Here is a 25295-nt window from a genome sequence, read left to right as displayed (position 1 = left end):
TCACACCTGTGGACATTGTTGTTGCTAGGATACGCTGGTTCTTTTTCCATCAGATTGTAAATAAGTAATGTACATGTGTTACGCCATTCATAAGGGGGGAGCCTCCTAAAGCAACAGTGGTATTGTGCCTCCAAGCGTAGGGGGAAGCCCACTAAACTCCACAGTGCTTAACAAACATGTAGATCATTTGGGAATTCATCTTTCTTTAGATAATTCTTGTGGAGTTTTTCTCGCTTTTCATTAGGGTCCTGATTAACTCAACGTACAGGCCAGTTACACACTACTCACACAAGAAAGTCATGGGAGGAATACATCACTCTGAGATATTTCCAACAATGAATCCATAGATTTGTTTCTATTCTGCCATAATATTGGAGGAAATGTTGGGCCGACGGTGTTCTGCTGTAATTTACAACCTCTACAAACTTACTTGTGAAAGTTTCACTGGGTGGATGAAGGATTTTCATCCTGTGTGACATTAATCATCAGAGGAGGACTAAACAACAGAAGCAGGCTGGTTTCCTGTCCTCTCACTTGAATGTGGACACAAAGCAATGCAGGATAGATAATATATATACTTCACAAAAAGCCACAGCTTCCCTTGAGGCAGCAGATATTTTTAATATAGCATCAAATAGCACTACAATAACATAGTGTGGTCACAGGACGGAATAGTCAACCCTGTGTTACACAGGAGCTTTCCCTGAACCTTGACTTACATCTTTTCATTTCTCACCTTCAAAAAGGCGGCTATAATAACATCTTTGAATGTCTGTTTAAAGTGCACAATAGCCTGGTTTCCTCACTATCAGTACATATTTTCCCTATATATTGTTTTTTTCTGTACACTTATCTGTAATGCTACCATAAATTTAGAGCATGCTGCTGCCCTTCACACTAAATATTACTGTAAAACTGGCACAATACCACCACATGACACCACGTCAGGAAAAGGACTTCAGTCACATCACTGTCAGAGCTGCAGAGTCTCAGCTAACACCTTCACGGGGTGCTCATCCTCCTCTACAACACACCAGGAAACAGACCAGCAACCAGAGTCTCATCTCACGTCTTGGCGTCTGACATCGCTGTGGTCCCATCCAAACCTCTGGGTCCTGAAGGATTCTGGGCTTTAAGTTGCCTTGCTCCCACTCAAAGACTAAATGGAGACAGCATGTTGGACGACAGCCAGTGTTTGCTTAAACTCCCTCTGTCCAAACGCTCTAGTGTTCATTAAATAAGCTTCACACACAAGTACACTCACGCATCTCACTTTGCCTGTCTAGAACAGACATCGGTCTGCGGTCCAGGAGGGCAAAGGGCTTCACTTTTTCCCCTCACGGTGGACAGTTGGCACAGCCTCCCTCACAGACCCCAGTATGGAGCAAGGCTCCTGCGGTCCCTCTCATAAACGTCAGGTATGACCCCGTAGGGCGTCTGCACCATCTTTACAGAGTTCCTACCAAAGAGCTTCCTCTCGTACTCGATAAGCTGGCGCCAGAAGCCACCGTTGGGCCTGATGACTGGGCGGCGTGCTTTGACCCAGGCGTGGGCCTCAGCCAGAGACACGCGGTGATACTTCATGAGGTACGCCAGGCAGAGCGAGGCCGAGCGGCTCACGCCCGCGGCGCAGTGCACCAACACGGCCCCGCGCTTTCGTCCTACACTGTGGATCTTATCTGCCACGCTGTCGAAGTACAAGGAGATGGGGGAGTGGGGCATGTCTGCCAACGGAACCTTTACATACTCCATGTGGGGCCAGTTAAAGTTGGGGAGCTCAATGGTGGCATTGACCACGCAGGTGATGCCTTTAGACAGCAGCAGGCTGCGATTGGACGCCACGTTCCCTCGGCTGAGGAACAGGTTGGGGGTGATTTGTGCGATGCCTCCCAGCAGGCTGCCGTTCTCGGGCAGCAGCCTTGGCACCGTGGCGGGCACCATGGAGCTACGGTGGTGGTGGTGGTGATGGTGGTGGTGCTGGTGGAAGAAACCTTGGCTGCGGGAACCCATCATGGAAACAAGTGGGCTTCAAGATCAGACGTTTATGAAAATCTTCAGGAGCTCAGAGTCATTGTAGGGCAGCGGGACAGCTCCTGAAAGACAAAAACAGACTCAGTCAGTGACGGACATACCGACACTACAAGGACGAGTGACATCACTTTGTAAACACAAAACTAGACCACAAAAATCCTGCCGACAGGAAATGTTTGTCCTGAAAAACCCATTAAGAGTTCATACGCACTGCGCCCCTCTGGCTCCCGGGCGATACATTTATTCCATGAATCCTCAGTGGCAACGTCTCAACTACTGTCTCCGTACGCGTCTCTACATTCAGGTCGAATGGCCTCCCTCTGCCATGTGAGCACAAGACGGCCTGCAGGCAAACACTCACTTCATCTCATGTTCATCCATCCACAGCCCCCCCACATACAGATTACATCTCCTTTCTCTGCCTATCACTGCTGTTAAAGTCCATTTTGGAACACACCAAACAGCAACTGTGTGATAGTACCAAGGTGTGCTGATAACACACCTCGTTAAAGCTCACAGCATGCCAAAGTTCGTCATCCTAATTTCACTTTCTCCTTTATTTTTCTATTACAAACATGAAGTTTCATGACAGCCTACATGGAGAAAATAATATTATGGAAATCTGCTCCGGTGTTATCAGCTCTGAGCCCATCGCTCCCAGCTCTGCTTCACACACTGTTGCACTTGTCGTGCGTCATCCACACCTTGTGCACCAGCAGGCCAGCAGGTGTGTGTTTTTCATTTATAGCTCCAGTCTGGTTAACGCGGCGCACGGGTCAACAGCTTTAAACTGAAACTCCACCTGCAGATGTACATTAATTGATTCATATTGTTAAAAAAAAATCAGACCTAAGGTCCTCTGTTGCCTCCGACAGCCTGACCAGGAACATTTTACAGTAAAAACCCAACCAATGTTGAAGCTTGCTCCAAAGTTCCTAACCTTAGTGATATTAGCCCGCCTGCTAACACTGATGAACTGCTCACTACATACTGCAGCACAATACTAAACGAGTGACTAATTCTCAAACAATCGGGCTAGCTCGTTATGTAAAAATTGGTTTAATGTGGCTCTGTGGTGCAATGGCTATTGCTTTGGATTTCTAGTTACTACAGATGATTCAAAGGTTCTGGGTTGGAGTCCCACCAGAGTTGAAGTTAAATCAACTTCCCCATTGCGGGACAAATAAACTCTTAACAGAGTCAGAGCTAACTGGCTTAGCTTACCTCAATTTCACAGTGTGTTATCTTAAATAGCAAAACACACCAACTCACCTTCCAGATCCGGCCTCCATTAGCTAGCGTGTCATTTGCAAATTACTTATTGCTAACTAGCTGCAAAAGTGTAGCTTCCTTGAAATGTCATCACAAGGAAAACACTACCTGATATGATAGTTGGCAAAACATTTGTTTTATAGTTTCAAGTTGTTGTTCCACCTTTTAATGGTTTTGTGGCCTGAGGCTTGCATGAAAATAGGTAAGTCAGACTCCAGTAGTCCTTATCACCCTACAGGCTCCATCATCACCTTCCAACTGTAACAACAACAACGACGACAAAACCGACCACAGCTCTGCAGATAGAGAAGCCCCAAAACACATCAGCATGAGTTCACAGGAACATCTGTGACATCATAATGCCTGGATGAACCCATTGTGTGTTCATTTACTGTTAACAACAGTGAGTAGGAACTCTGCACAAGTGTTTGTTTTCTTTGTGCAGTCGTTATCATGCACTCAATGATGCTGAAAAGTTTTTCACTTTCGGTGCGACTCTCTGTTCCTGCGAAGTTGTCCTGAAGCGTTTCAGGGCTTCTCTCTCTGCACCGTAGTGAGAAAGGTTTGTGTTTGTTGTCTCCTCACTGGTGGTGACGAGGTGCGGCAACTGTTTCTAAAGCAAAGTGCACACAGTGAGTGGCAAGTGGGAGCAAACTCTGCCTGAGCTGAATCAGATTTTAGGCCCCTTTTCTTCTTCTCTGGAAAAGGAAGGATACCGTGCTGAGATGGCAGAGCTGTGGTCGGTTTTGTCGTTGTTGTTGTTGTTCTTGCAGTTGGAAGGTGATGATGGAGCCTGTAGGGTGCAGAGGTCGGTAGTAGTAACGTGCTACATTTACTCTGTTACATTTACTTAGTAACTTTTTGGAAAACATTTGCTCATATGAGTAATTTAAATGTCTGATACTTTTTACTTTTACTTGAGTACATTTGTGAACAAATAACGCTACTCTTACGCTACGCTACATGGACTCGCTACTCGTTACATGCATCTTTCTGCCTCAGCCAAGTGAAGCAGCGGAAGAATACTTCCCTCTGGGGAGCTGAGACCACCTGACCATGTTCTGCCAATCAAACTAGACCCAAGGCTCCGTATGACCAATCAGACGTACCCATGCTGCAACTTGCATGCACACACAAACTGTTCGCAACAGAAGACCTTCTTTTGACAAGAACACATGCAGAAAAAGTGGTGATAAACTATATCTCCACTGCCAATATATTAGATTAATTGATGACAATTGCACTTACATGTTTTTCACTCTAAATCGCCACATTGTTCTTGAGTAAAATTATTTTAAAGCAACTATACTCTTACTTGAGTAAAAAATTTGGCTACTCTACACACCTCCGGTAGGGTGATAAGGACTACTGGGGTCTGACCTATTTTCATGCACGCCTTAAGCAACAAAACCATTTAAAGGAGGAACAACAACCTTGAAACAATAAAACGTCTTCAAGAAATTTCTACAAGTGCAGTTGTCTTGCTTCAACCTTCTGAATAAATAAGTGCGCATTTAGTTGATATATTTTACTTAAAGGTCTGAGACAAGGTAAAGATGAAGAAAACACATACTATTTGGAACAAAAACATCTCAAACTTTGTCTAACCAGCTCAAAGATCTCATTCTGCCTCCTCCAAATCACTGCTTAACATAAACATGTTGGTACGATGAAAAATGGAAACCCTCGATTCAAGCATTCGTTCTCAGAGATAACACAACTGTGTTGCTGGGGCAACCTGCTGACCACCATCACATATAACCACACCAGCCACAGTGACAGAGAGAGAGAGAGATGGAGGAGATAAGAGAGCTGAACAATCCTGGCTCCCTCTCCAAAGTGCTGATCTACCTCAGCACTGAGATTTCCTCCATCCACACAGTTATTTATACTCCAGGCTGCACAGAGCGGAGGGGGAGGAATTATGCAGAGAAAAAAAATCTGCTGTGTGAGACACTGGAGCTCAGTGTCGACCTGCTCCTCTCTGAGAATTCATTCAGGAGAAACTGGAGTTACTGTGAAAAGTTTCTTCTTCTGATCTTGTTCCCTCTAAGTCACCTGGATGGATCTGTCAACAGGTGCTCTCACCTCACAAGTCTTCCATTGCTGCTCTCTCGCCTGGGGAGATTCCTCGGGGGTACATTTCCACCTCCGTTAACACAAATAGGGAAACGTGACCCACCTTCAGGAAAAACTAGAGCAGCAGCCTCGCTCTCAGAGGGAGAAATCTCCACGACATGGGATCCCAGCTGATGTTTCCTGACTGACACTGCCTCACACCACAGAATAAGATGTCTGAAATAACTGGAGAGATCACAACTGGGTGCAGCCTAACGATGCAGAAATGATGCTGCTGCTGCTGCTGAAACACAGGGACACATTCCTCATGAGGAGGACGGGGCTCGGCTTCCACACCTTCCTGCTGCAGCCATAATATCACACCTCAAACAGGCCGCATGTCATCCATTCCTCTTTCCTGTCAGACATCTTGAACGCTGCTGTAAAATTCAATTAGGCTTAAAAAAAAACACCCAAGTTAGTAGAGGAAGTCACTGAACGCATCACCGCAGCAGACACATAAATGGACTCTACTTCCAAACAATAAAACATGACACACTGAGGCAGACTATCATTATCCTAGATTGGTGCCAGGGGCGATGAACATCAAACAGAGCAGATCAGCATCTGTTCTGATTATTGATGAGCCGTATTACAGAAAGATTCCTGCTTTTAAATTTGTCATTATTAATATTTACTAAATAAAAGTACCAATTCAGTCCTAGTAACACATCAGTTTCAGTATATTTCAGTTTTACATTCTACAACTTTTGCTTTTAAATGTTAGAATATTTAACATATTTTCATTGTCTTTAATATTAACCCATTGTTTTCACATTTCTTGTAAAAACTGTGGACACATTTTTAACATATTCATCAGTTATATATGTATTTCTGTGTGTATTTGTGTTGAATTGAAGATATTTCGCGCAGTGAATGACTCCACAAGTTGTTTTTATATATATATAAATAAATAATTTATAATGGAGCAGCCGTGAATGAGGAGTGCGCGCCGCTCGTCCGCGTGCGCGTGACGCCAGATGCGCGTGCGTTAACAAGTTGTGGAAGAACAGACGATAATAAATAATGAAATGAAATAAAATGAAATAAACCCGTTAGTGTCAGCGGCTCGTTTCCCTCAGGTTGCATCATGTGTAACTAAAGCTGTCTGAAAACCACGTTTAAATTATAAATGCGCGCTCTCTGGGGATGAGTAGTAAAAACTACACGGTGTGAGGTCAAAGACAAGCTGCCTCCATCACATGTACAATCCACCTGAACTTACCAGTCGACTCTCACTCGGGCACTGATGGGAGGATCTCACCGCCTGCACCACACCGGCGGGCACACACGGATCCGCCGCTCTCACACACATCAAAACCTCTTTAGTCAGTCCGACCGCAGCCTGTGGACAGCCGGGAAGATGGAGAGGACGCCAGCCGGTGCCAAACAACCCGAAACACCCAACAACATCGTGTGAAAGTCACCAGAAATACGAGCCATCGGTACGTCCGCCTGGTTCTTCGCTGGAAGGAGCGGCGTGCACCGGGAAGCGCTGCCTCTGTATGAGGAGTGATCAGTGCCACACAGAGGAGGAGCGGGAGGAGAGGGGGGGGGCGCTGATTGAGATGATTCCAGGCTTTCTATTGGTGGATCATTTTAGAAGTAATCTAATAAACCTTTACAGCCTGACAGACACATTCCTCTGTTTAATATGTCACAAAGTGACAGACATCCATGAATCCTTAAGAACGCCCCTTGTGGCCATGTGAGTTACTGCATTGTAAAAGGCTGCGGCTTTAAAGAAAATTAGGATTTTTTAATTGTAATGCACAATGTCAACATGCTTCCCATTCACTGTCTATGTAAAATGCAATGCAAGGCAGCATGGTGTTAGCATCAGGTCAGGCTCTGGGTCTTTTAGAGGCAAATCTATACAAATACATTCAATTGAAATTGAAGATTTTGTTTTCAGCACTGGATGTGATCTGGCTAAAAACCTAAAAACAGACTGTCTGACATGAGGGCAGATTCAGGCTGTACAGATTATTTCATATGTCAACTGTTGGGGTACATTTAGATACATGTTTCTATGAACTCTTTTTAAGATACCACAGAAAGTTTCAGGATATTTTACCACTGCAGGAACTGATGGGTCACTTCAGACACAAGAACTTCCCCTGGAAGACAACTTTCAGGGCTAGTGTTGGAACATCAGCAGCTGTGTGTGTGTGTGCTATTACAAAGAAGGGACACGTAAACTGTGAAGCAACACTAATCTAAACATGCACCAGAACATCACTAATTCAAAGCGTAATTCAATGTGTCTCCATCACTCCTCTGCCTGGCATCAATCACTCCTCATACAGAGTCAGCAGGAGGAGTAAGCACCTCCTCCACCAGCACAACGCTGAAAACTACTCTGAGATGCAACAAACAGGACAAACAGACCTGTGGTCTGCAGGTGGGACCATCAGAGCTGGACTGCATCTCAACTTAAATGAGAGAAATTCTGATCAGTGCCCATGCTGCCTACATTTATATCAATATGTGATCATAAATATTAAAATAGAACACTTTATCTATTTGATAGTAGCTTTTTTGACTAACGTGGTGCTATACCCTGAGTCACTTGTGTTTATGTCTGCATGACTTTGCATCCTGTGAGCTGTAATAAATGCTATGGGAGTAATTGAGATGCAAAACCTACATAACCTGTAGGGGCAGTGTAGAGGCAGCATGGAGCTGGCAACGATGTTAAAAAAAAAGTGTCTACACCACTGACGCCATTGTGTCATTTACTGTCATTTGTTTGGATTGACAATGTCAAAGTCATTCATTAGACTACTGCCATTCTAGAAGTTGCCATGGTAACCAGTATAAGTAAAGATGTGTTACGTCTGAGGTGTCTTATCAATCAGTGCACTGAGACAAATTCCATTTTCAACATACATTGTAGGGTAGTAATGTGGAAGTTTTAGTGCACTCCTGCAGTCAAACACGTGTGGTATGAGGATCAATAAGGCCACAATACACACACAATCAAAGCAAATACATCTCAAATGCAGTCTCCTCCTCCTCTGTGGTGCAGACATCAAGACACAGTGAACATCAGTGAAACTGCAGCATGAGTAGACAGTGACATAATGACCACCAAGTTACTACATCAGCTTAGTTCAGGGTTATACTCTGAGTATTATCACTACTTCTCCATGAGATCAGCTGGTGACGATGAAGATGAGCTCATCATGGCCACCAGACTCCACTGACAAACACAGCCAGAATATGGAGGTGGATGGTCACTCACTGCACCTTTAACATGTTCATTTATGTCCAAAGTCACTTTAAACACACACTAAATTTACATTAATGGAAACAATCTGGCTAGCTGAGGCAGACCAAAGCCTCCAGTGAGGTATAATGATGTTTTTAGTCCATGGAGCCTGAGTTGCTCCTCTAAACTGAACATGTATTGACATGGGAGGAGAAATATGTCAAGGTGAAATAAGGTAACCGTGAACTTTTTGATGAGAGCACAGAACACGAGAGTCTAAAGGTTGGTTTTCCAGCTTTGCACTTTGCAGTGCACAGACAGCTGCACCATAAAAGGAGGAACACTCGATACAGCAGCAGCTTCACATACGACATGAGCGGTTTGTTTGAATGCCTGCAAGGATCTGAGTGTGATCCTGTTACAGGTCTTGAACTCGGAGCAAACTGTGGAGATGCAATAAACAATAAATGACCACAGCAGTGGCAGGCTCAGGAAATATGTTTCCACTTGCGCTTCACACATAATTTAAATGATGTCGCCTTGGAAAACAAACACACACACACAGACGGGCTGCAGTTTGTGTTATTTCAAATCTCATTATGCCCGGCCCGGAAGAAACAGATCTGACCATCTACAGCCGCGATGCAGAGACCTTCAGGATCCCAGCTGTGCCTGTGCGGCCTGTAGTGAATACATCCGTGTGCAAGAACCATAATTAGACGTGCCTTCCAAAGTCAATCCCATTTCAAAGGGCTCCTGAGGGAGATATTACGCTACCCGTAAACCCACGGCCTCTGCCTCAGTCACTCCTAATTACATTCCAAATTCAATCAAGTGGAAACAAACAGCAGCAAAAAACCAGGGCAACTGTTGCTGCAATGTGACAAAAAAAAGACCTGAAAAAAGGGACGCTGACAGGATGCGTGTAAAATGTTAAAGATAGTAAACTGGAATCAGAGCAGTGGAACGATGGAGATGATGATGCAGAGACGTGGACCGAGGACCACAGCAGCCGCTCAAATGTCAGATGAGTCAGAGGCGTTCTGGGAAGATGCTCCTATTTTTTATTTAAAAAAAAAAAAAAAAAACTCCACAGACTGCCTTTGAAATCTACAATGACACCATCAGAGTAATAACAAGCACCTGCAGCCACGTTGTGGAGGAGCTGTCTGCTGGGAATGAGCGGGAAGTGACACTGATTAACCCTGAGCGCCTGTAACAGCAGATAGCAGCTGATGGCCGTGACAGTGTAGAGGCTGTGGAATCCTCAGTGTCCTGAGCGGCTCAGGCAGGGCTACATATACACACTAACATGATGGAGCCTATGACGACATGATCATCTCAGACCAAGTTTGTTTTCTTGTAAATTTATAATTTATATTTTCTCAGGAATTTTATAGAATTTTAATCCTATAGAATATTAAAAGATGTTTTCTTAATTAATTAATTACTACTTCAACTTTTTTTGTAAAATTGTGAAATTTATTTCTTAATATTTGTTCTTAGAGAACATCCATTATTTAACCATACATTTTTCTCTTATAAGCTATTTTTTATAATCTTTTTTAGTTATTTATTTGCATACATGTCTAAAAAATCCCACCAGGCTGCAAGAAAATCATTCAGGGGGAATGCTGAAGATGATGGATCAAAGCTTCAGCAGATTATCAGTGTCGTCTGCTGATTAAGTTGAGAAATGATTATCCTCCGTGAAGGTAAAGTGTGCAAATCTCTCAGCGGGCTCTGTAACACTAGAGATGTTTATTTCTGTCTGTGCTGATGTGTGTGACCGATGAGCTGAGGAGGTGGTAAGATGAGGAGAATGGAAAGTGCTTTGTGGTCAGCAATGGTGGAGATGCAGAAGTGTGTGTGTGTGTGGAGGTCTAAATAAAGTTGCTGTTGAAGCCACAGGCGCCCCCGTCGCTCCAGCTGTGATGGCAGTAAATAGACATGGGATCTAAGTGTTTGCTGTGGCAACATGTGAGAGCATCGAGGTGGCTGTGCGCAGCGTGAAACCTCACCGTCGCTCTGACATCAAACACACACATTTGCTGCTGCTGTGCAAAAGGAACGAGACCTGAATGACTGCAGCATCATTCTCTCTCTCTCCCTCTCTCACACACACACACCAACACACACACATCTGTACAGTGAAGCTGTCTCATCTGATCCAATAATATTATCTGACTGTGCTGAATGGCTCGAGTCTGCTTGCTGCTTCCATGACAGTGAGTCAGTGAGAACACACACACACACACAGACAGACAGACACACACACACACAGATGGTTGAGGTGAGGAGGGGGGGCTACAGCGCTCTGGTTAGTCACGACTCCTCTGCCCAGCAGATGAGCATGAGCAACAGGGTGAATGTGTGTGTGTGTCTGTGTGCATTCATTGCCACTCCTTCTTTCAGACTCTAGTATGCCACAGACCTGGTTGCCAAGGTAACCTCTTGTGTTGATGGGCTCACCTCTGTGTTAATCACTAGCCAGTAATAATGGCCGAAGCGAGGGGAGGGCGGCGAGGGTGTTTTTTTAATTGTGCGTTTGTATACTTTTGTGAGGACCAGTCTGAGTTTCGGGTAGACTCATGCAAGATCCTCGCATCTGGATGTGCAGATGTGTGTGCGGCAGCAGCTGGAGTTTGTCTTTTTTAAAGATCTTTAAAACAACACACAGCTGTAATATGTGGGAGACATCTTTTTTTCTCTTTTCCCTGAATAGCAGCAGGGAAGTTTAAAAAAAAATCAATAAGACAGCAGCAGCAGAGGAGAAGGTCTGAAACCAATTGATCGATTTTTCTCTGCAGTTTGTGTTTTTTCTTTTTCTACAGACGTTAAACAATAATCCATGTATATAATCTATTTTATATATATATATATATATATATACTGTACAATAACAGGTTTGAATAAGGAGTATTTAAAGAAAATTTTGAAGCTTGTGTATGATTACTGGTGGCATAAATCACTGTGGGGTTGCTACTTTTAGTACCTGTTGCACCTGATTTTCCATCTTTCTTGTGATTTTTAAATAAGGGTGCCTGAGCTTGTCAGAGTCTCAGTGCTCGTCAGATCAACAGCAGCAACATGAGCTCCCGCCTGGGAGCAGCCTGCATCAGTTTACCTTTGTGAGGAGTCCGAGACGAGCCGAGAGCAGGGAGGCAAACAGTCTGTCTGAGAAGGCAGAGCGTGGGCGGGTTGAGAAATGCTGCATCTCTGCACTCATGCAGAGTGTCGACACCGACATCTGCTCCATCTGCTGCCCCTGCCACTTCAGCATAGACTTCACAGAGCGGGGGAGAGAAGGCTGCAACATGTGCCGGGTGAGACGTCTACAGAGCAGCACCTCTGATTATTAACTGTGTGGAGAAAAATATCTGCTCAATACAACATTAGATAAGGTTAAAAAAATAAAAAATAAAAAATGTAGATGTTTTACCTGAAAACTGTCATCTGCTGGTGTCTTCATTTACATCAACAGGTGCATCCTTCACTGCGCCACATATCCCAGGATTCATTGCCTTCAACTGGATCACCTTAGACTTTACATTTTTCCCACTGTTTGCTTTTCTGTCACATTTGTTCATGTGCTTCAGCTGCAGACAAAGCAGCTTTAAAATAAAAGGCGGAGAGGACAGATGTGGTCTGTTGAGGTGGACTGGAACAGTTTTCAGTGAAGCCATGGGGAAAAGGGTTTCACTGCTGCTCCTCGTTTGTGTTGTTACATTGATTAGATGAGGCACAGAGGCGTAATAAATAAAAAACACCACCTCCTCCTTCACATATTCTTGAATCCAGCTCCCTGATTTTCAGTGTGTTTCAGCTCAGATGCCTCTCTGGTCGTTGTGCCCTTATCATCAAAGGTTTAATCTGCCTTTATAATCAAGCTGTTAGTGGAGGTTGATGCAGTGACTGTTCTTTGCTCGGTGTTACATTTGTTACAGATTTCCCTCATAACACTGGGCCCACACATTTACAGATGGAAGCGGAGAGATGGAGGATGGAGATGTCTCTAAATGTCTGTGTCACTGGAGAGCCATGTTGTTGTTGTCATTCATTAACCACTTACTCTAAAGGAAGACTGTTTTTAGGATCAAGTTTGTGTTGTCAGAACTCATTTATGAACATGAAATGTGAGATCCTTGGAGCAAGAACATCTTCTAAAAACATTTAAGAATCTTTTCCTCTCTGATCAAAGCACACTTCTGAGGACCTCATACAAACAATTGTTGTTGCTGATAAGGCTGCCAAAGGATACACAACCCTTTTAAAGAGTTTGGATTCCACAAATTCACAGACAGGCTGTGTACCAATGGAAACATTCATTTGAAATAGGAAACATTGTTCTCCAACACTGTACATGAGCTCCTTCACCATTCAGGCTCTGACTGAATCACAGGCACACAACAAGGCAGACCTTTGTCAAAGAACTCTTTCAAATGCAGGCTTCTTCTGCCAGATTGTGAAAGATCCAACAGGTGGGTCATTCAGAACTCAAATATCCAAGGCGCTGTACACCACTTTCTGTGCGGACACAGCCTGAACTTCAGTGTCTGTAAGAATCACTGTGAGAATCGGCTCTGGCAGTTATAGTTGCTAAGCGACAGTAGCAGCACTTCATGACAGCTGGTGATGCAAAAATGAAATATTCTGTTGGCCAGAATGTCTCATTTAACAAGTCTGTTCGACTTTGTTCTATCTTTGTGTAATTTTATAGAAATATTACTGAAAGGGTTTAGATGAAAATATTATAATACATATCGACATGTCCACATTTTTTTAATGACAGAAGAAATAAATACATCCTTGGTTTGATATGAGTCTGTTCTTCTGACAGATAATACAAAGACGCCATTGTTACATTTCAGACTGAAAAACACAACAAATTAAAAATAAGCAGCATTAAACTAAACCTCCTGCAAAACACAGGCGGATGATGTTAGGAGATGTTAAAACAAATGAAATACCAACAAAAGTCCAGCTCCCCCTGTGAGCAGGCTCCTACGCCTTTGTGATGGAGCCCTCTTTGATGAGGAAATCGTAGATTTTGCGCGTCTTGTTGACGTCGATCTTGATCAGAGCTCGGGCCTGCGCCAGCCGCAGCCCACCCTGCCGCCGGCACTCGTTCAGTAAGGCTTGCTTGTACTCCAGGTATGCTCCTGGCACCAGCCGCACCACCTGACACAGCTACAGACACACAAAAATACACAAAGGTTAGCGGCATTTAAACACAATTCGTGCATCACGTATATGCCATATTCTGAATATGCTTAAAACCAGGAGGAGACACTGATAACTAATACAGAGCTGAGGATTTTTCTGTACAATAACTGTGAAGTCACACTTCCTGGCAGCTCCTGTAAGCTATTTTTACACCTGCTTTTCAGAGGTGGGAATTTTTCCAAACACAAATACAGACCTCATTCTACCAGCCTCCGCTTGTTGTTTGCACAATCCTTCCTCACACAGGATCAGGACACAGATACACTTGTTTTTCTTATTTTAACGGCATTTAAACTGCAGCTCCTGCCTGGTGCATCTGTTATGTGTGTTGTTGTGTGAGAAGCCCACAACATGGCCACAGTCTGACATGACCACCTGAAGCCTTCCTGTGTTCACACTGTACCTCCTTCTCCCGCTCGTTCAGCTTCTCTGTACCCGGCAGTCCGGTCAGGTTGAGTGGAGGGGCGCTCCGCCTGCCTGTTGCTGTGCAGCAGGAATACAACAACAGTCATACAGAGACATTCAGATATGATAATAGCAGCCTGACAACATGCAGTTAATTCCTCTGCTTGGAGGAGACAGTGGAACAAATATTTACAGTGTCACAAATTGTGTAAATACAGCCATGTGGGTGGCATTTGTGCTCTGGAGGATGGGGGGGAAGACAGAGAGAGAGGCCCTATTTTTCAAATGTGTATTTATGGAGGCGTGTGTATTTATGACTGTGCCTGGGGCCACGGCAACACAACAGAGAGGACAGAGGGAAGCTTCGTACCTGACACTGTGATTGTTGTGACAGCTGGAGTGATGCCAGCGTCTCTGTAATCAGAAAGAAAAGCATTATTATCTCTGCTGAGTGTTTACACACACACACACACGTTCCACTTACACACAGCATCTCTGGGTTTTGCTCACTAGTCTTACTCCAAGATCATCATCCAAAAAAAGATCATCGCATTCAAGTTTTTTGTTTTTAAAAATAATTAGACTTGGAGAAAACCCAAAGAAATGGAAAAAACAAGAGCAGCTGCACATTAAAGAAGCTAAAAATACAGCAGAGAATGAGGTGGATGCACAAATGTCTGCTTGATTCATCTGCGCATGTGACGACAAGAGGTCAGCGTCTCCAGGGAGCAAGCCTGTCTATTACACAGAAAGTCTGGAGCCTCACATTGCAGCCTGTTTGCTGAGCCACTGCTGACAGGCTCTGCCGTCTGGGATGTACTGCAGCACGTCGCACAACATGGTCCTCTTCCTCCGCTCGTCCTCGCGCATTCGTTTCACCCGCTCATACACCTTTGCACCTGATGAGATGATGCAGAAAGGTCAGCAGAGACATTCAAATCAGTGCTCTGAAGATAATTCCCTTCATTGTTCTGCCGATAAAATGTCAGAAAACAGTGAATGTGGCCTTCAAAATGTCCCACAGCTCAACCTAAAGTCTTTCTTTTTCTGACTAGAAAAACAAATGTATTCTGTTTACTATCAAAGAAAAGCTTCAGGTGAGATATTAATAAGCCACACTGGTCAGACAATAATTACATTATAACTGAACATGATTGCATTTTCCTGCTTAGTCATGCCGCTTTAAAATACGGTTTTGTTGAACAGGGAAGGGAAAAGGTCAAACATGACTCACTGCAGAAAGACCTGATCCCTGCTTTCCTGTACTCCTTCAGCCTGCGGATCTCCCTCCTCAGCTCAAACTCCACTGCAAAGAAAAAACAAGATGGCGGCAGTTTATAGCAGATCTGTACTACACCTGAATATATACATATATAGTATATACATTTAGATCAATAGCTGACAATACTGATACAGAGTAGATACACTTAAAACCAAATAATTGAGGTTGCTTTCTCCTTTGATACAGAAAAACCGAGCATCTATAAGACAGATCAGCAGTCTGACATTAACTTCCTATAAACATTATGAACGATCTCATTCTGAGGCCACAGTCATCAAGACAGTCTGGCCAGAACTGGGTAAATGAATCCTCTGTATCTGTGACAGTTGCACATGATCATCAGCCAAATACTAACGTGCGTGACTTTCGATGAATTTGTCGTGTTCAATTGGTCCAACCACCCTGGCAAAGCGTCTCATGACATCATACAGCTCCTGCACCTCCTTTGGGTAGCACCGCTCCAGCACTGACAGAGAGAGAGAGAGAGTAGAGAAGTGAGTGGGCAGCAGATACAAACAAATATAACACAGAAATATGAAAGAAAAATCCACCCCCTGTAGTTACTTTTAGATGTGAGACATTTGTGTTGTTTGGTGCATTCTAGAAGTAATCTTAGCTTGTTTTGTGAGAACAGCTGTTGACATGCAGCTCTGAAGCTGCTCTGAGCCTACAGGCATGTAAATATTAGTAGCATGTATGACCACATGAAGTGATCTCCTGGGGCTGCAGCACAGACAGAATGTAGCCAGTAGCTATAAGATGGGACATTTTATCCAAATCATTGATCACACCAAAGACTCACTTATTTCTGCACATGTGCTGTACATTAAACCAGTTAGAAGAGTCTAACGCCCTCTGTGAGATGTAGGCAGAGATAACTATAAACCTAAAGGTTGTCATCAGATGGCATTATAGAACAGTTTATAACTTTTAAAGATTGACAAAATGCAGATCCAGTCTGAGCCCCTCACGGATTTCCTGACTTCTCAGAGTTGTGGTGCGGAGGAGAGGCTTCTGTTTGTGAGCTTTTTTCTGATTACAGAAAGTTCACAACTATAGCTGTGAGTAGTCTCAGCTCCCGACACTCTTTAAAGTGCACTTAACACCCCATGGTTCAAACTCATGTCTCAAAGTGTTTGGTTTTACAAGCTTCACATTCAAAGCTTACAGCCATTTTAGTTAGAGAGTTTGTGCCACAGAAACAAAAGCAGAATTCAGCTTAATAAAATCATATCTGTGCTGCATCAAAAAACACGCCTGTCCCTGTGATTTGTCACAGTAACGCTCCGTTGATGTGTATCCAACACACTTAACTCAATCTACAAGCATACACACTCTGAAGAGCTTGTTGTGTTCGTCTGAAAGCACCTGCCGCGTTGCTGAGTAACAGACAAGTGTCAGAGCCAGGGAGGAAAGCTGCTGTGGGGGTGTGGGTGTGAGGATCGGCTGCCAGTGTGTGTGTGTGTGTGTTGGTCAAGTTCCATTATCAAACTCCAGCATGTGAGCGCTAATTAGCGGCTGCCATCCCAGGCCGAAGACATGAAGTCTGGCTCTGAACAAAACCATGGACACGGACACACACAGCCCACTGCTCTCTAAGGACGCACTGGGCCTGTGTGTGGTTTCATAGCAGCACACAAACAACAACACACCTGAATCATTTAGCGAGCTAGAACAGACCGACCTCTGCTACTGGTCATTCTGCCCCCAGCAGAGACATGATACTGTGAGCCTCCAGGGCTCAGATACTGCTTCCATTATTGCATGTGACACAGACACACACAGTTGAGACGCACAATCTTTGACAGTCTCCATGACAACCAGTCTGCGGCTCCACAGCTACTCCGAGCTCCCTTTTGTCTTGAAAGATGGGAGAGATAAGGGAGAGGAGGGAAGAAAGGAGGAGGGCTAACTGGATGCTGGACGGTGCATAAATAAAACATGAGGAGAGAACTCTTCAACTCCCAAAGCACAGACAATTTCAGCGAGCAACATGTGGAGACATAACCGCGTGCTGGGTGGCTGCACGTAGTTCAAGACAGACGGTTTAATTGGACAAATCCATTCATAGCAGCCCTCACCATCTAATGCAAAATAACACGAATCAGATTACTGAGCATACTGAAATCCAGCCGGTAACAGGTGGATCAATAAAAGGACCACCACACGCGCACACACACACGTCACGGCCATTATGGCAGCAGTTCTTGTCACACGGGATTGAAATTATGCTGTGACACACAGCCTCCTCCGATCACACCTCAGACAGACTATTTGCAGCCTCGTAAATACAAGCTCTGTCAGTTGCCACACTTCAGCTACCCGGCGGTTCACAGAGGTTAATGGTGGTTATTACAGTGGAGTTGTTTGCGTGCATCCATAGAAACCTTCAGCTGCGGTGTGGCTGTAACAGATCATGTGCCTCTCTGAGCTGCTATGAATACATATCACACAGAGGGGACTCACTCTGGAATTTCCGAAGGTTGATTAATCCATGGTCTCTGATTATCCTGGAAGAAAAACAAAGATTTATAATTACTGATACATAAAACTTGATTATTTATTAATTATTGTACTCTGAGTATGGTCGCAATATTTTGTGTGAATCATTATCTCGTCTCCTACATAAACGTTAAACGTTAAAACATGACTCTTTCCAGTCTTTCCAGTGTAATACAAAGGGTGACTGTGATAAGTTTGTGGCCTAAGGTAATGGGACAATTTAACATGTTGATTGTGTGCTGGTGATTGTTAGGCCACTATAGCAGCACTAGTGACAACAAAACCAATTGCAGCACAATCAAGTGACAGTGAAAATCAGTTTAGAGATGCAAATTGCTACCCAACATTTACTTACACAGACATTTAAGAACTAACAATACCGAAAACTGTTAAGTAGAAAATTATCTAACAGTTTTATGCCTTCTAAAGTTGACAGGACAGACTGATTTCCAGACCTCTGAGGTTCAGAGAGCTTAGGTTCAGATCCAGAAAGCCTCTCTGACAAGCGTCAAGTTAGTGGACATAAAATAGGAGATACGGACATTCGAGGGAGCTAGAAAACGCACATGCCTGCCCAGCCAGAGATGCCATTCCAGCATGCTCTGAGAGCTGGAAGATGATTTAGTGTTTAATGCTTTGTAGCTTGGGTTTCCTTGGCTGTGCATGAGCTGAGCTAACAGGCTGAAGGAAAATCTCAATGAAAACGGACAAAAACTCCAAAAATCAATGACTGGGAACAAAAATATGAATGTTGGTAATTTTAAGCTGACACTGATGATTGCAGACTGCTTTTTCACAGCCAAATTTTGTTGTTTCAGGTTTAGTTTAGCTGCTGCTTTACTGAGTTGTGAAAGTTTCTATGGTCCACTCCAATCAATGAGCTCATGCCAAAACAGAGAGAGCAAATAAAAGTAAAGACTGTAACAGTGGAAGCAGGATTAACAGCAGGACTGTTATCTGTGTCAGCAGGCTGTACAATCCTGGAAGCTCCTCAGACGGCATACGAGTTAACAGAGATAAAACCGGCAGCATCAAAAGACGTGAAGCAAAGACGCCGTCCTCTCTAAGGTACAACTACATGCTCATTCGATAGGCTTTAAAAGCAAACTCTCCTGCAGAGAGGACTCTCTCTGTGCCAGCTTAAAACTGGGCAAAATGTCAAAAGGTTTGGCCTCCACTCTGGTCGCCAGGGGACAGACACATTTTCCCCTACTCCAAAAATATTCTAGGTTTGAGTTGAAGCTCCTGCAGCTTGTAAATTGCACCTGCAGAACTCCCTGTGGCTTGTAATGAAGGCTCAAAAAGGAGCACTTAAATATATGGTTTAGAAATACACTGCTAGCCCTGTGACAACCCCACCCTCTCAGTACCCGTGTCTCTACTGGGCTTTTAACAAAACAACAATTAAGAGTAAATGTATATGAATATATTGGCATACATTATATTTTTAATATTCTAAGAGGGTTGAACTTATCAGCCTTGTACATTTTAAATTAGTATGAAATGCATTGATTCAACCTCAAAGCATCAACATTTATCATAGAGAATTGACTATTGACAAAATGTTAATAAGGAAGCTTATGGTGCCTCCTGTTGACAGACTGAAGTCATTACATGATACATATCTCATTCTTCATCAATTTATGAATTAAAATAAACTCTTACTTTTTCCTCCTTTGTCTCTCCTTTAATCTTGAATGATATATATCAACAACTGCAAGCTTGAGTGCTGAAAAGAACAATATATAGGTACAGTTACTGAAAAGTCACATAATCAAATGGTAATTAAGACTTAAAGCAGCAAGCAGTATTAATTAAGCCCTCACACCCCTGTGAGCTGTGTATTGGTCACAAAAGTCTGCACACACTGATGACCCTGTTTTATAAATATGCTCTCTCTGTGTCTTGATGGCGCCCTCTATACATTTTTGACAAAGCAGCTTCCAGACTATGATTTTCCTACAGGTATGAAATTCGGTAAGCATATGTATCATTGAAGTATTATATGTGGGATATCTTATTTTATACAGAATAATACAGACCTGATCAAAATCTTTGGCCCAAGGAAACATTACGTAATTACTTAAGTATTTGAATTTTGCTCTGGTGGATGGAAACCAGGTTGCAAGAAGAGCATCAAAATGCAAAAAGAAGAAGCAGGTGAGAAACAAAATCTAGTAGGCTATTTATATTTATTTCATCGTGGAAAGTAGATTCTGACTTTTAAAGGCTATGGTCCTAACATTTTGTTCAGCTGCTGAACAGCCCGTTTCAGTTTCAATTAAATAAAAATAAATTGCCTAAAAAATTAATTTGTCTCCTGCTTCTTTTGCTGTGTACTATATCTGGTGCATGTGGGTCAAATGTGCACCTATTCTAATGGACACTGCTGAGGCATTTAACAAAATCCATTTGTGATAACACTAAAAAACAATTTTTTTGAGACTGAATTTTGAAAACAGTTTAGTGCCCTTAAGTTATTAAAAAAACAAAAAACATAATAATAAATTCTTAAATTTCTGTTTTGGTAGTGGGGCCCTAACAATGTTATTAAAATTCTACTCACCACGTAAAATATCTGAATCATCATCCACAAAGTCAATGTCTTTCAAATCCCACTCTGCATAGTTGTCAAACTCCTGGGTGAGAGGTGAAAAACAATCTCAATACTCTGCTACTTTGACCTAAGTTTACACGAAGCCGATCAATGATAGATTATTAACCAGAAAATCAAACAGTGGTATCAGTCACTCGCTGTGAGACAACAGTGCAATTCCAAGCGCAACAACAGGGACAACTCAGTTTTATAACAACATTTTCGTATCGAGACCTCTAGTGATGGTTCAACAGAATTATTTCTGAACACAGACATGAAAAAGAATGGAATAAATCCATCCCCTTTACCTCCATGAAGTCTGCTCTGGCAGGCATGTATCCAGCCATGTCTCGAGACAGCACAGAATCAAATGTGGGCCGAGGAGGGTCATCAGTAGCTGTGGGTTCAGACGGGTAAATGCTAAATAATTCTGTTGTCTAAAAAAAATGCAGCAACACATAAAAACACCTCCAAACATTTACTGAAAAGATTAAACTCTATAAAAGTTAGTTAGAAATTATTCTGTTTGCACATTTGTCAACTGCTACATGAATATGACAGTGAAGCGTTGAGCGCCCAAACTGCGACAGATGGAGACCTGGAGCTTGTGAGGAATGGTGACAAGTTCCTGACTCACCAACTGCTCCTGCCCAACTGTCAGAGCTAAGAATCTAAATACAGCTTAACGTCTGTAGAGGACAAAATATGTGAAAACTAGAGTTTTGTCTGCGTCTTCTTCCTACTTTAATAGTAAAGAAAAAAAAACTAAGTGACACTCACGTTTGAAAGGAATAGCGCCCTCTGCAAAGTGGGAGTCTTTTGTTTTCCTCAGGCTGAGTAAGGTGGAGGAGAAAAGCGGGTTATTTATGAAATTCTTCATGTAGTGGCTCTCGCATTCCTCTTTGGTTTTACTGCGCATCTGGTACGCCACATCCTGCCTGAGGAAGACAAGCGGGGAAACAGAGGAGACACTGTGTTTGTCTTCTGCAACAGTAGAGAGCAGGTTTGTACAAGTTTTGTGATTGAAACACCGGGTAAATATGGTAAACAGGATTTTTCTAAGTCTTGGACTGTGGGCATCACACTGAACTGTGCACCTCATCTGCACAGTATATTTATGATACAACTGCAATATTTGATACACCAGACATTAAAAAATGATAATATACTGTTTTATGTAACATCACATAAAGGCTGGGTGATTAAATGGTTTACACTGAAATAAAATTAAACAATGATTCTGACCAGTTTTCTTTCTATTTATAGATCTACAAGACAGTCAGGAGCTTGTGTGTTTAAGTACATTTTGTGACATGAAGAGTTTTAGCAGAGCTAGAAGTGATGTAGAAAAACAAAAAACATTTTTTATTGGATCTCTTTTTTGCCCAAATCAGGCATTTGAAGCTTCTCTGTTATCTCAGAACTAATGAATTATATGCTCACTTCTATTTACTGAAGCTCCACTGAAACTGTTCCGAGTTCCTGCTTCTATCTTTAACAATCCTTATCAAACTCAGTGGTTGTTTGACCCATCCTGTGTCTTTCCTCAAAATAAAAATCTAGTGGGCGGCAAAAATTTATTTATTTATTTTTTTTAAATTTAAAGTCAAAGTTTCAAAAGTTTAAAGTCCCATTTTCGATGCAGCCACCCACCAAATCTCTGCAGTTTCTCATATATACTTGAAATTGAGCCAAGAAAGAAAAAAAGGATTAACTAATGAGCAAACAGAAGCAGTTCTTGAGCACAGTGATGCAGAGAGGTGACAAACAAAAGCCGTTTCAACCTCAAGGCTATGAAACTGACTGTAGAGCTAAAACAATACACTTTTTAATCAGTAACTACAGAGAGTGTGGGAAAAGATCTTTCTCAGAATGAATATTAACAGGAAGAAATCACCTGCAGTAGAAACCCACAAAAAAGCGATAAAACACTAACCAGTTCCCAAACCCACAGTCCATCACTGCCTCCAGCAGGGCCATCTCTTCCTGCGCCGTCCATCCAGGCTCCAGCACAGGGAAGTCTGAAGTCTGTGAAACGTGAGGATACATAATGAAATAGTGGACTTGTACGACACAAGAGACCTGCAGATCTTTTTATTTTACGTACCATGATTTCATATTTGTGGTCACTCTGATGCTTCTTGTACTCAAATCCTTTGGTGAAACACTAAAACAAAACAGTGTTTAACTTCACTCAGACTGATGGGTATGGAGAAAAAAGAGCTCTAATCATATTTGTCACATACTAACCTGAAGGCAAAGTAAAAAGGGTGATGGTCCACATTCGGCACACTTGATGTAAGGCTCAGTTAGATAAGAGGAACAGCCTCTGCATGGTGGTTTATCAAAAGGATCATCTGAAATGTTTTAAACTCTTGATTAAAGTCTACTCATCAAGTCAGAAAATGTTGAGAACATTAGAAAACATCGGAACATGCATGCACAAACAACACAAAGGCAACACAGTAACACAGCAAGCCTTGATCAAACAATAATGAGCTGCACATAACGCTAACATTAACATCAACGCTAGATGCGGTAAGGCGCTTTATAAATTACCGTAGCCGCCCCCCGCGAGATTTAAATCACAGTTTGCCTGAAGCTGAAAGACATTAATTAATAAAAGCACTTTAAACTATCACGTCATATCTTGATCTTAATTCTGCTGCTAACGTCGCTAAAGCTAATGTTAGCAAAGCAAAGCAAAGCTAGCTAATGCGTCCGACCACAGATATCTACGGAGAAGATATTAAAACTGAAAAAGCTACGTCACGTATCTATATCATAGTACTAACACATACTTGAAAAAGATGCTAGACGGTCCATATGAGGATGGTTCGACAAAAGTAATGGCAGAATCGATGTTGTTTCGTTTCAATCTATTTTTCAGAGTTCGTAAATAAACCTGATAACGAAGACAAACCTAGTCGATCTCCGAGCGATCGATGGGACCCTCTCATAGCCTCATGTTATGATTTTGACGGCTTTCCCCCAACCCTATTCACATTTTTATTATTACGCACCCAGCAGTGGATACATGATTATAATGTACATGTAGAAGATTTAAGTGACTGAAAGCTAATGTTTCACAAACGGCAATTTTACCATATACAATGGTAAGAAGATAATGGACATACAGTAGCTGCATGTCATTTAATCAATCAGGCATGCCCTAATATTAATATAAGAAACCAATTTTTAAAAAAATATAAAATATTTAATAATGTCACTAAAATAATTAACACATTTTGTGAACTTTATTATTTCCATGTTGCTCAAAGGACAAAATTGACTATGGTCATTCTCCATCTTACCACAGGGTGACAGTCTTGTAACATTTCCTCAATGAAAACAATGAATGCCTTACATGTCTTTGTCCTCCTCTGAGCATTCACAACACCACCTGAGCTTTCTATGTAGGATGACAGCTTCAGCTTCACTTCAGTTACACCCACATACTGTTTTTGCCCTCCACAAAATTCTTCCAGAAGTGCTGCTTGCCCTTGGAATTGCTTAAAAACATCATATAATACACAATGGATACCTGACCATTCCTGTGCCTGTGCTAGCTTTGGCCCCTGAATCAACTCCAGCAACTCAAGGACGCCCCCTGTGGCTGCACATCAGGGGACTTGGCAAAACAATATCCAAAAACCTTGATACATAAAACAGCAACTCTGCATGTGTCAAACCCAATGAAAGTAACAGAGAAAGAAATGTTTTTGTGAATCCAGTGAAGTGACCCCTGATTCAGTACAGATGTGACAGCAGCAGCAGCTGGCTGGAAACAGCACTGGCATCAGGGTAATGGTGTTAAAAGAGGCCTATCACTTTACCTAGGCTGCTAGTTATGAAATTTACAGAGGAATTTATTACCTTTGACACTCTGATTTTATCATACTTGGTGTGCTTCATTTCAGTGTGCACACGGGGTTAAATCTGAGTGTTCTTTCCTCTTATTACCCCGAGCCATCTCTGTGAGGACGATCCACAGTGACAGTGCATTCAGTTGCAGCGTCCCAGCTCCTGACCCCGTGGAGCTGCATTAGACCTCTGGGGAGAGACTCAGTCAGCATGAGAGCCCAGAGCCACGCAGATTCATGAGTAAGGACGAAGTGCTCGCCCCGACAGGCTGCCCATAGCTACACGTTCCCTCTCAGAGAAATTTCCAGCTTAGTGCCAGAGCAGAGTGTGTTTAACGATCTTATGAGAGCGTTATGATTTATTTATCTTTAAAAGGGGAACTTCTCGTTTCTGCGTGACAGTTTGGAGTGTAAGTGGATGATGCCAAGCTTCAGCCCCTCATAACCACTGAACACTTAACCCTTTGTTTTGGCACAATGCACACTATAAAAGTATATGAATGGTCAAACATAAGTCACACTTAACATTGTAAAGTATGTTGCTCAAAGGAGTATGGGACAGCATATAGGTTCACTGTTTATATGTACAAGACCATGTACAGTGCAGGCCAGAATCCCACTCAATGACACATCTACACCACATTTCAGACAGCCTTGGACTTAAATATAAGGAATTAGTCTGAGCTGTGCAACATGACTGATGTCTTGTCATGTTAGGTGATAAGATCTGGTGACATCAGGTCACGCTAAAAATGTGGCATTATTGGAGGCCAGTCAAGATCTCTG

At 42.7% G+C, this 25295-nt stretch overlaps 2 protein-coding genes across 4 annotated transcripts; both read right to left on the bottom strand.

Moving 5' to 3' along the window:
* Positions 1 to 723: 723 nt before the first annotated feature.
* dusp14 (dual specificity phosphatase 14) lies at positions 724 to 6908 on the bottom strand. 3 transcript variants are annotated; one of them, XM_028419941.1, is made up of 2 exons: positions 6647 to 6908; positions 724 to 2093 (listed from the first exon to the last, which is right to left on the bottom strand). In XM_028419941.1, exon 2 carries the CDS (start codon positions 2011 to 2013, stop codon positions 1366 to 1368), a length of 648 nt encoding a protein of 215 aa, XP_028275742.1. In that variant the 5' UTR covers positions 2014 to 2093; positions 6647 to 6908; the 3' UTR covers positions 724 to 1365. The 3 variants fall into 3 exon arrangements, with proteins under 3 accessions (XP_028275742.1, XP_028275744.1, XP_028275743.1); XM_028419943.1 differs by lacking the exon at positions 6647 to 6908 and adding an exon at positions 5486 to 5551; XM_028419942.1 differs by lacking the exon at positions 6647 to 6908 and adding an exon at positions 5392 to 5479.
* Positions 6909 to 13400: 6492 nt separating this feature from the next.
* On the bottom strand, positions 13401 to 23565 carry tada2a (transcriptional adaptor 2A). Its single transcript, XM_028419604.1, has 15 exons — positions 23448 to 23565; positions 22897 to 23003; positions 22754 to 22813; positions 22583 to 22674; positions 21427 to 21584; positions 20955 to 21043; positions 20617 to 20689; positions 19716 to 19779; positions 18015 to 18058; positions 15904 to 16014; positions 15501 to 15572; positions 15033 to 15165; positions 14637 to 14680; positions 14265 to 14344; positions 13401 to 13825 (listed from the first exon to the last, which is right to left on the bottom strand). The coding sequence occupies exons 1-15, from the start codon at positions 23470 to 23472 to the stop codon at positions 13640 to 13642; spliced, it is 1338 nt and encodes a 445-aa protein (XP_028275405.1). The 5' UTR covers positions 23473 to 23565; the 3' UTR covers positions 13401 to 13639.
* Between the last annotated feature and the right edge of the window lie 1730 nt (positions 23566 to 25295).

The sequence above is a fragment of the Parambassis ranga genome, chromosome 13 (assembly GCF_900634625.1).
Source record: "Parambassis ranga chromosome 13, fParRan2.1, whole genome shotgun sequence".
In the NCBI taxonomy this organism is placed as follows: domain Eukaryota; kingdom Metazoa; phylum Chordata; class Actinopteri; family Ambassidae; genus Parambassis; species Parambassis ranga.
This window is presented reverse-complemented; position numbering and strand designations above follow the sequence as displayed.

Coding starts and splice junctions, on each gene's coding strand:
- dusp14 (XM_028419941.1), bottom strand. CDS start 2,013: ATGATGGGTTCCCGCAGCCAAGGTTTCTTCCACCAGCACCACCACCAT.
- tada2a (XM_028419604.1), bottom strand. CDS start 23,472: ATGGACCGTCTAGCATCTTTTTCAA. Junction 23,004..23,447: donor CCGTCTAGCATCTTTTTCAA/GTATGTGTTAGT, acceptor AAAACATTTCAG/ATGATCCTTTTGATAAACCA. Junction 14,345..14,636: donor CACAACAATCACAGTGTCAG/GTACGAAGCTTC, acceptor CCTGCTGCACAG/CAACAGGCAGGCGGAGCGCC.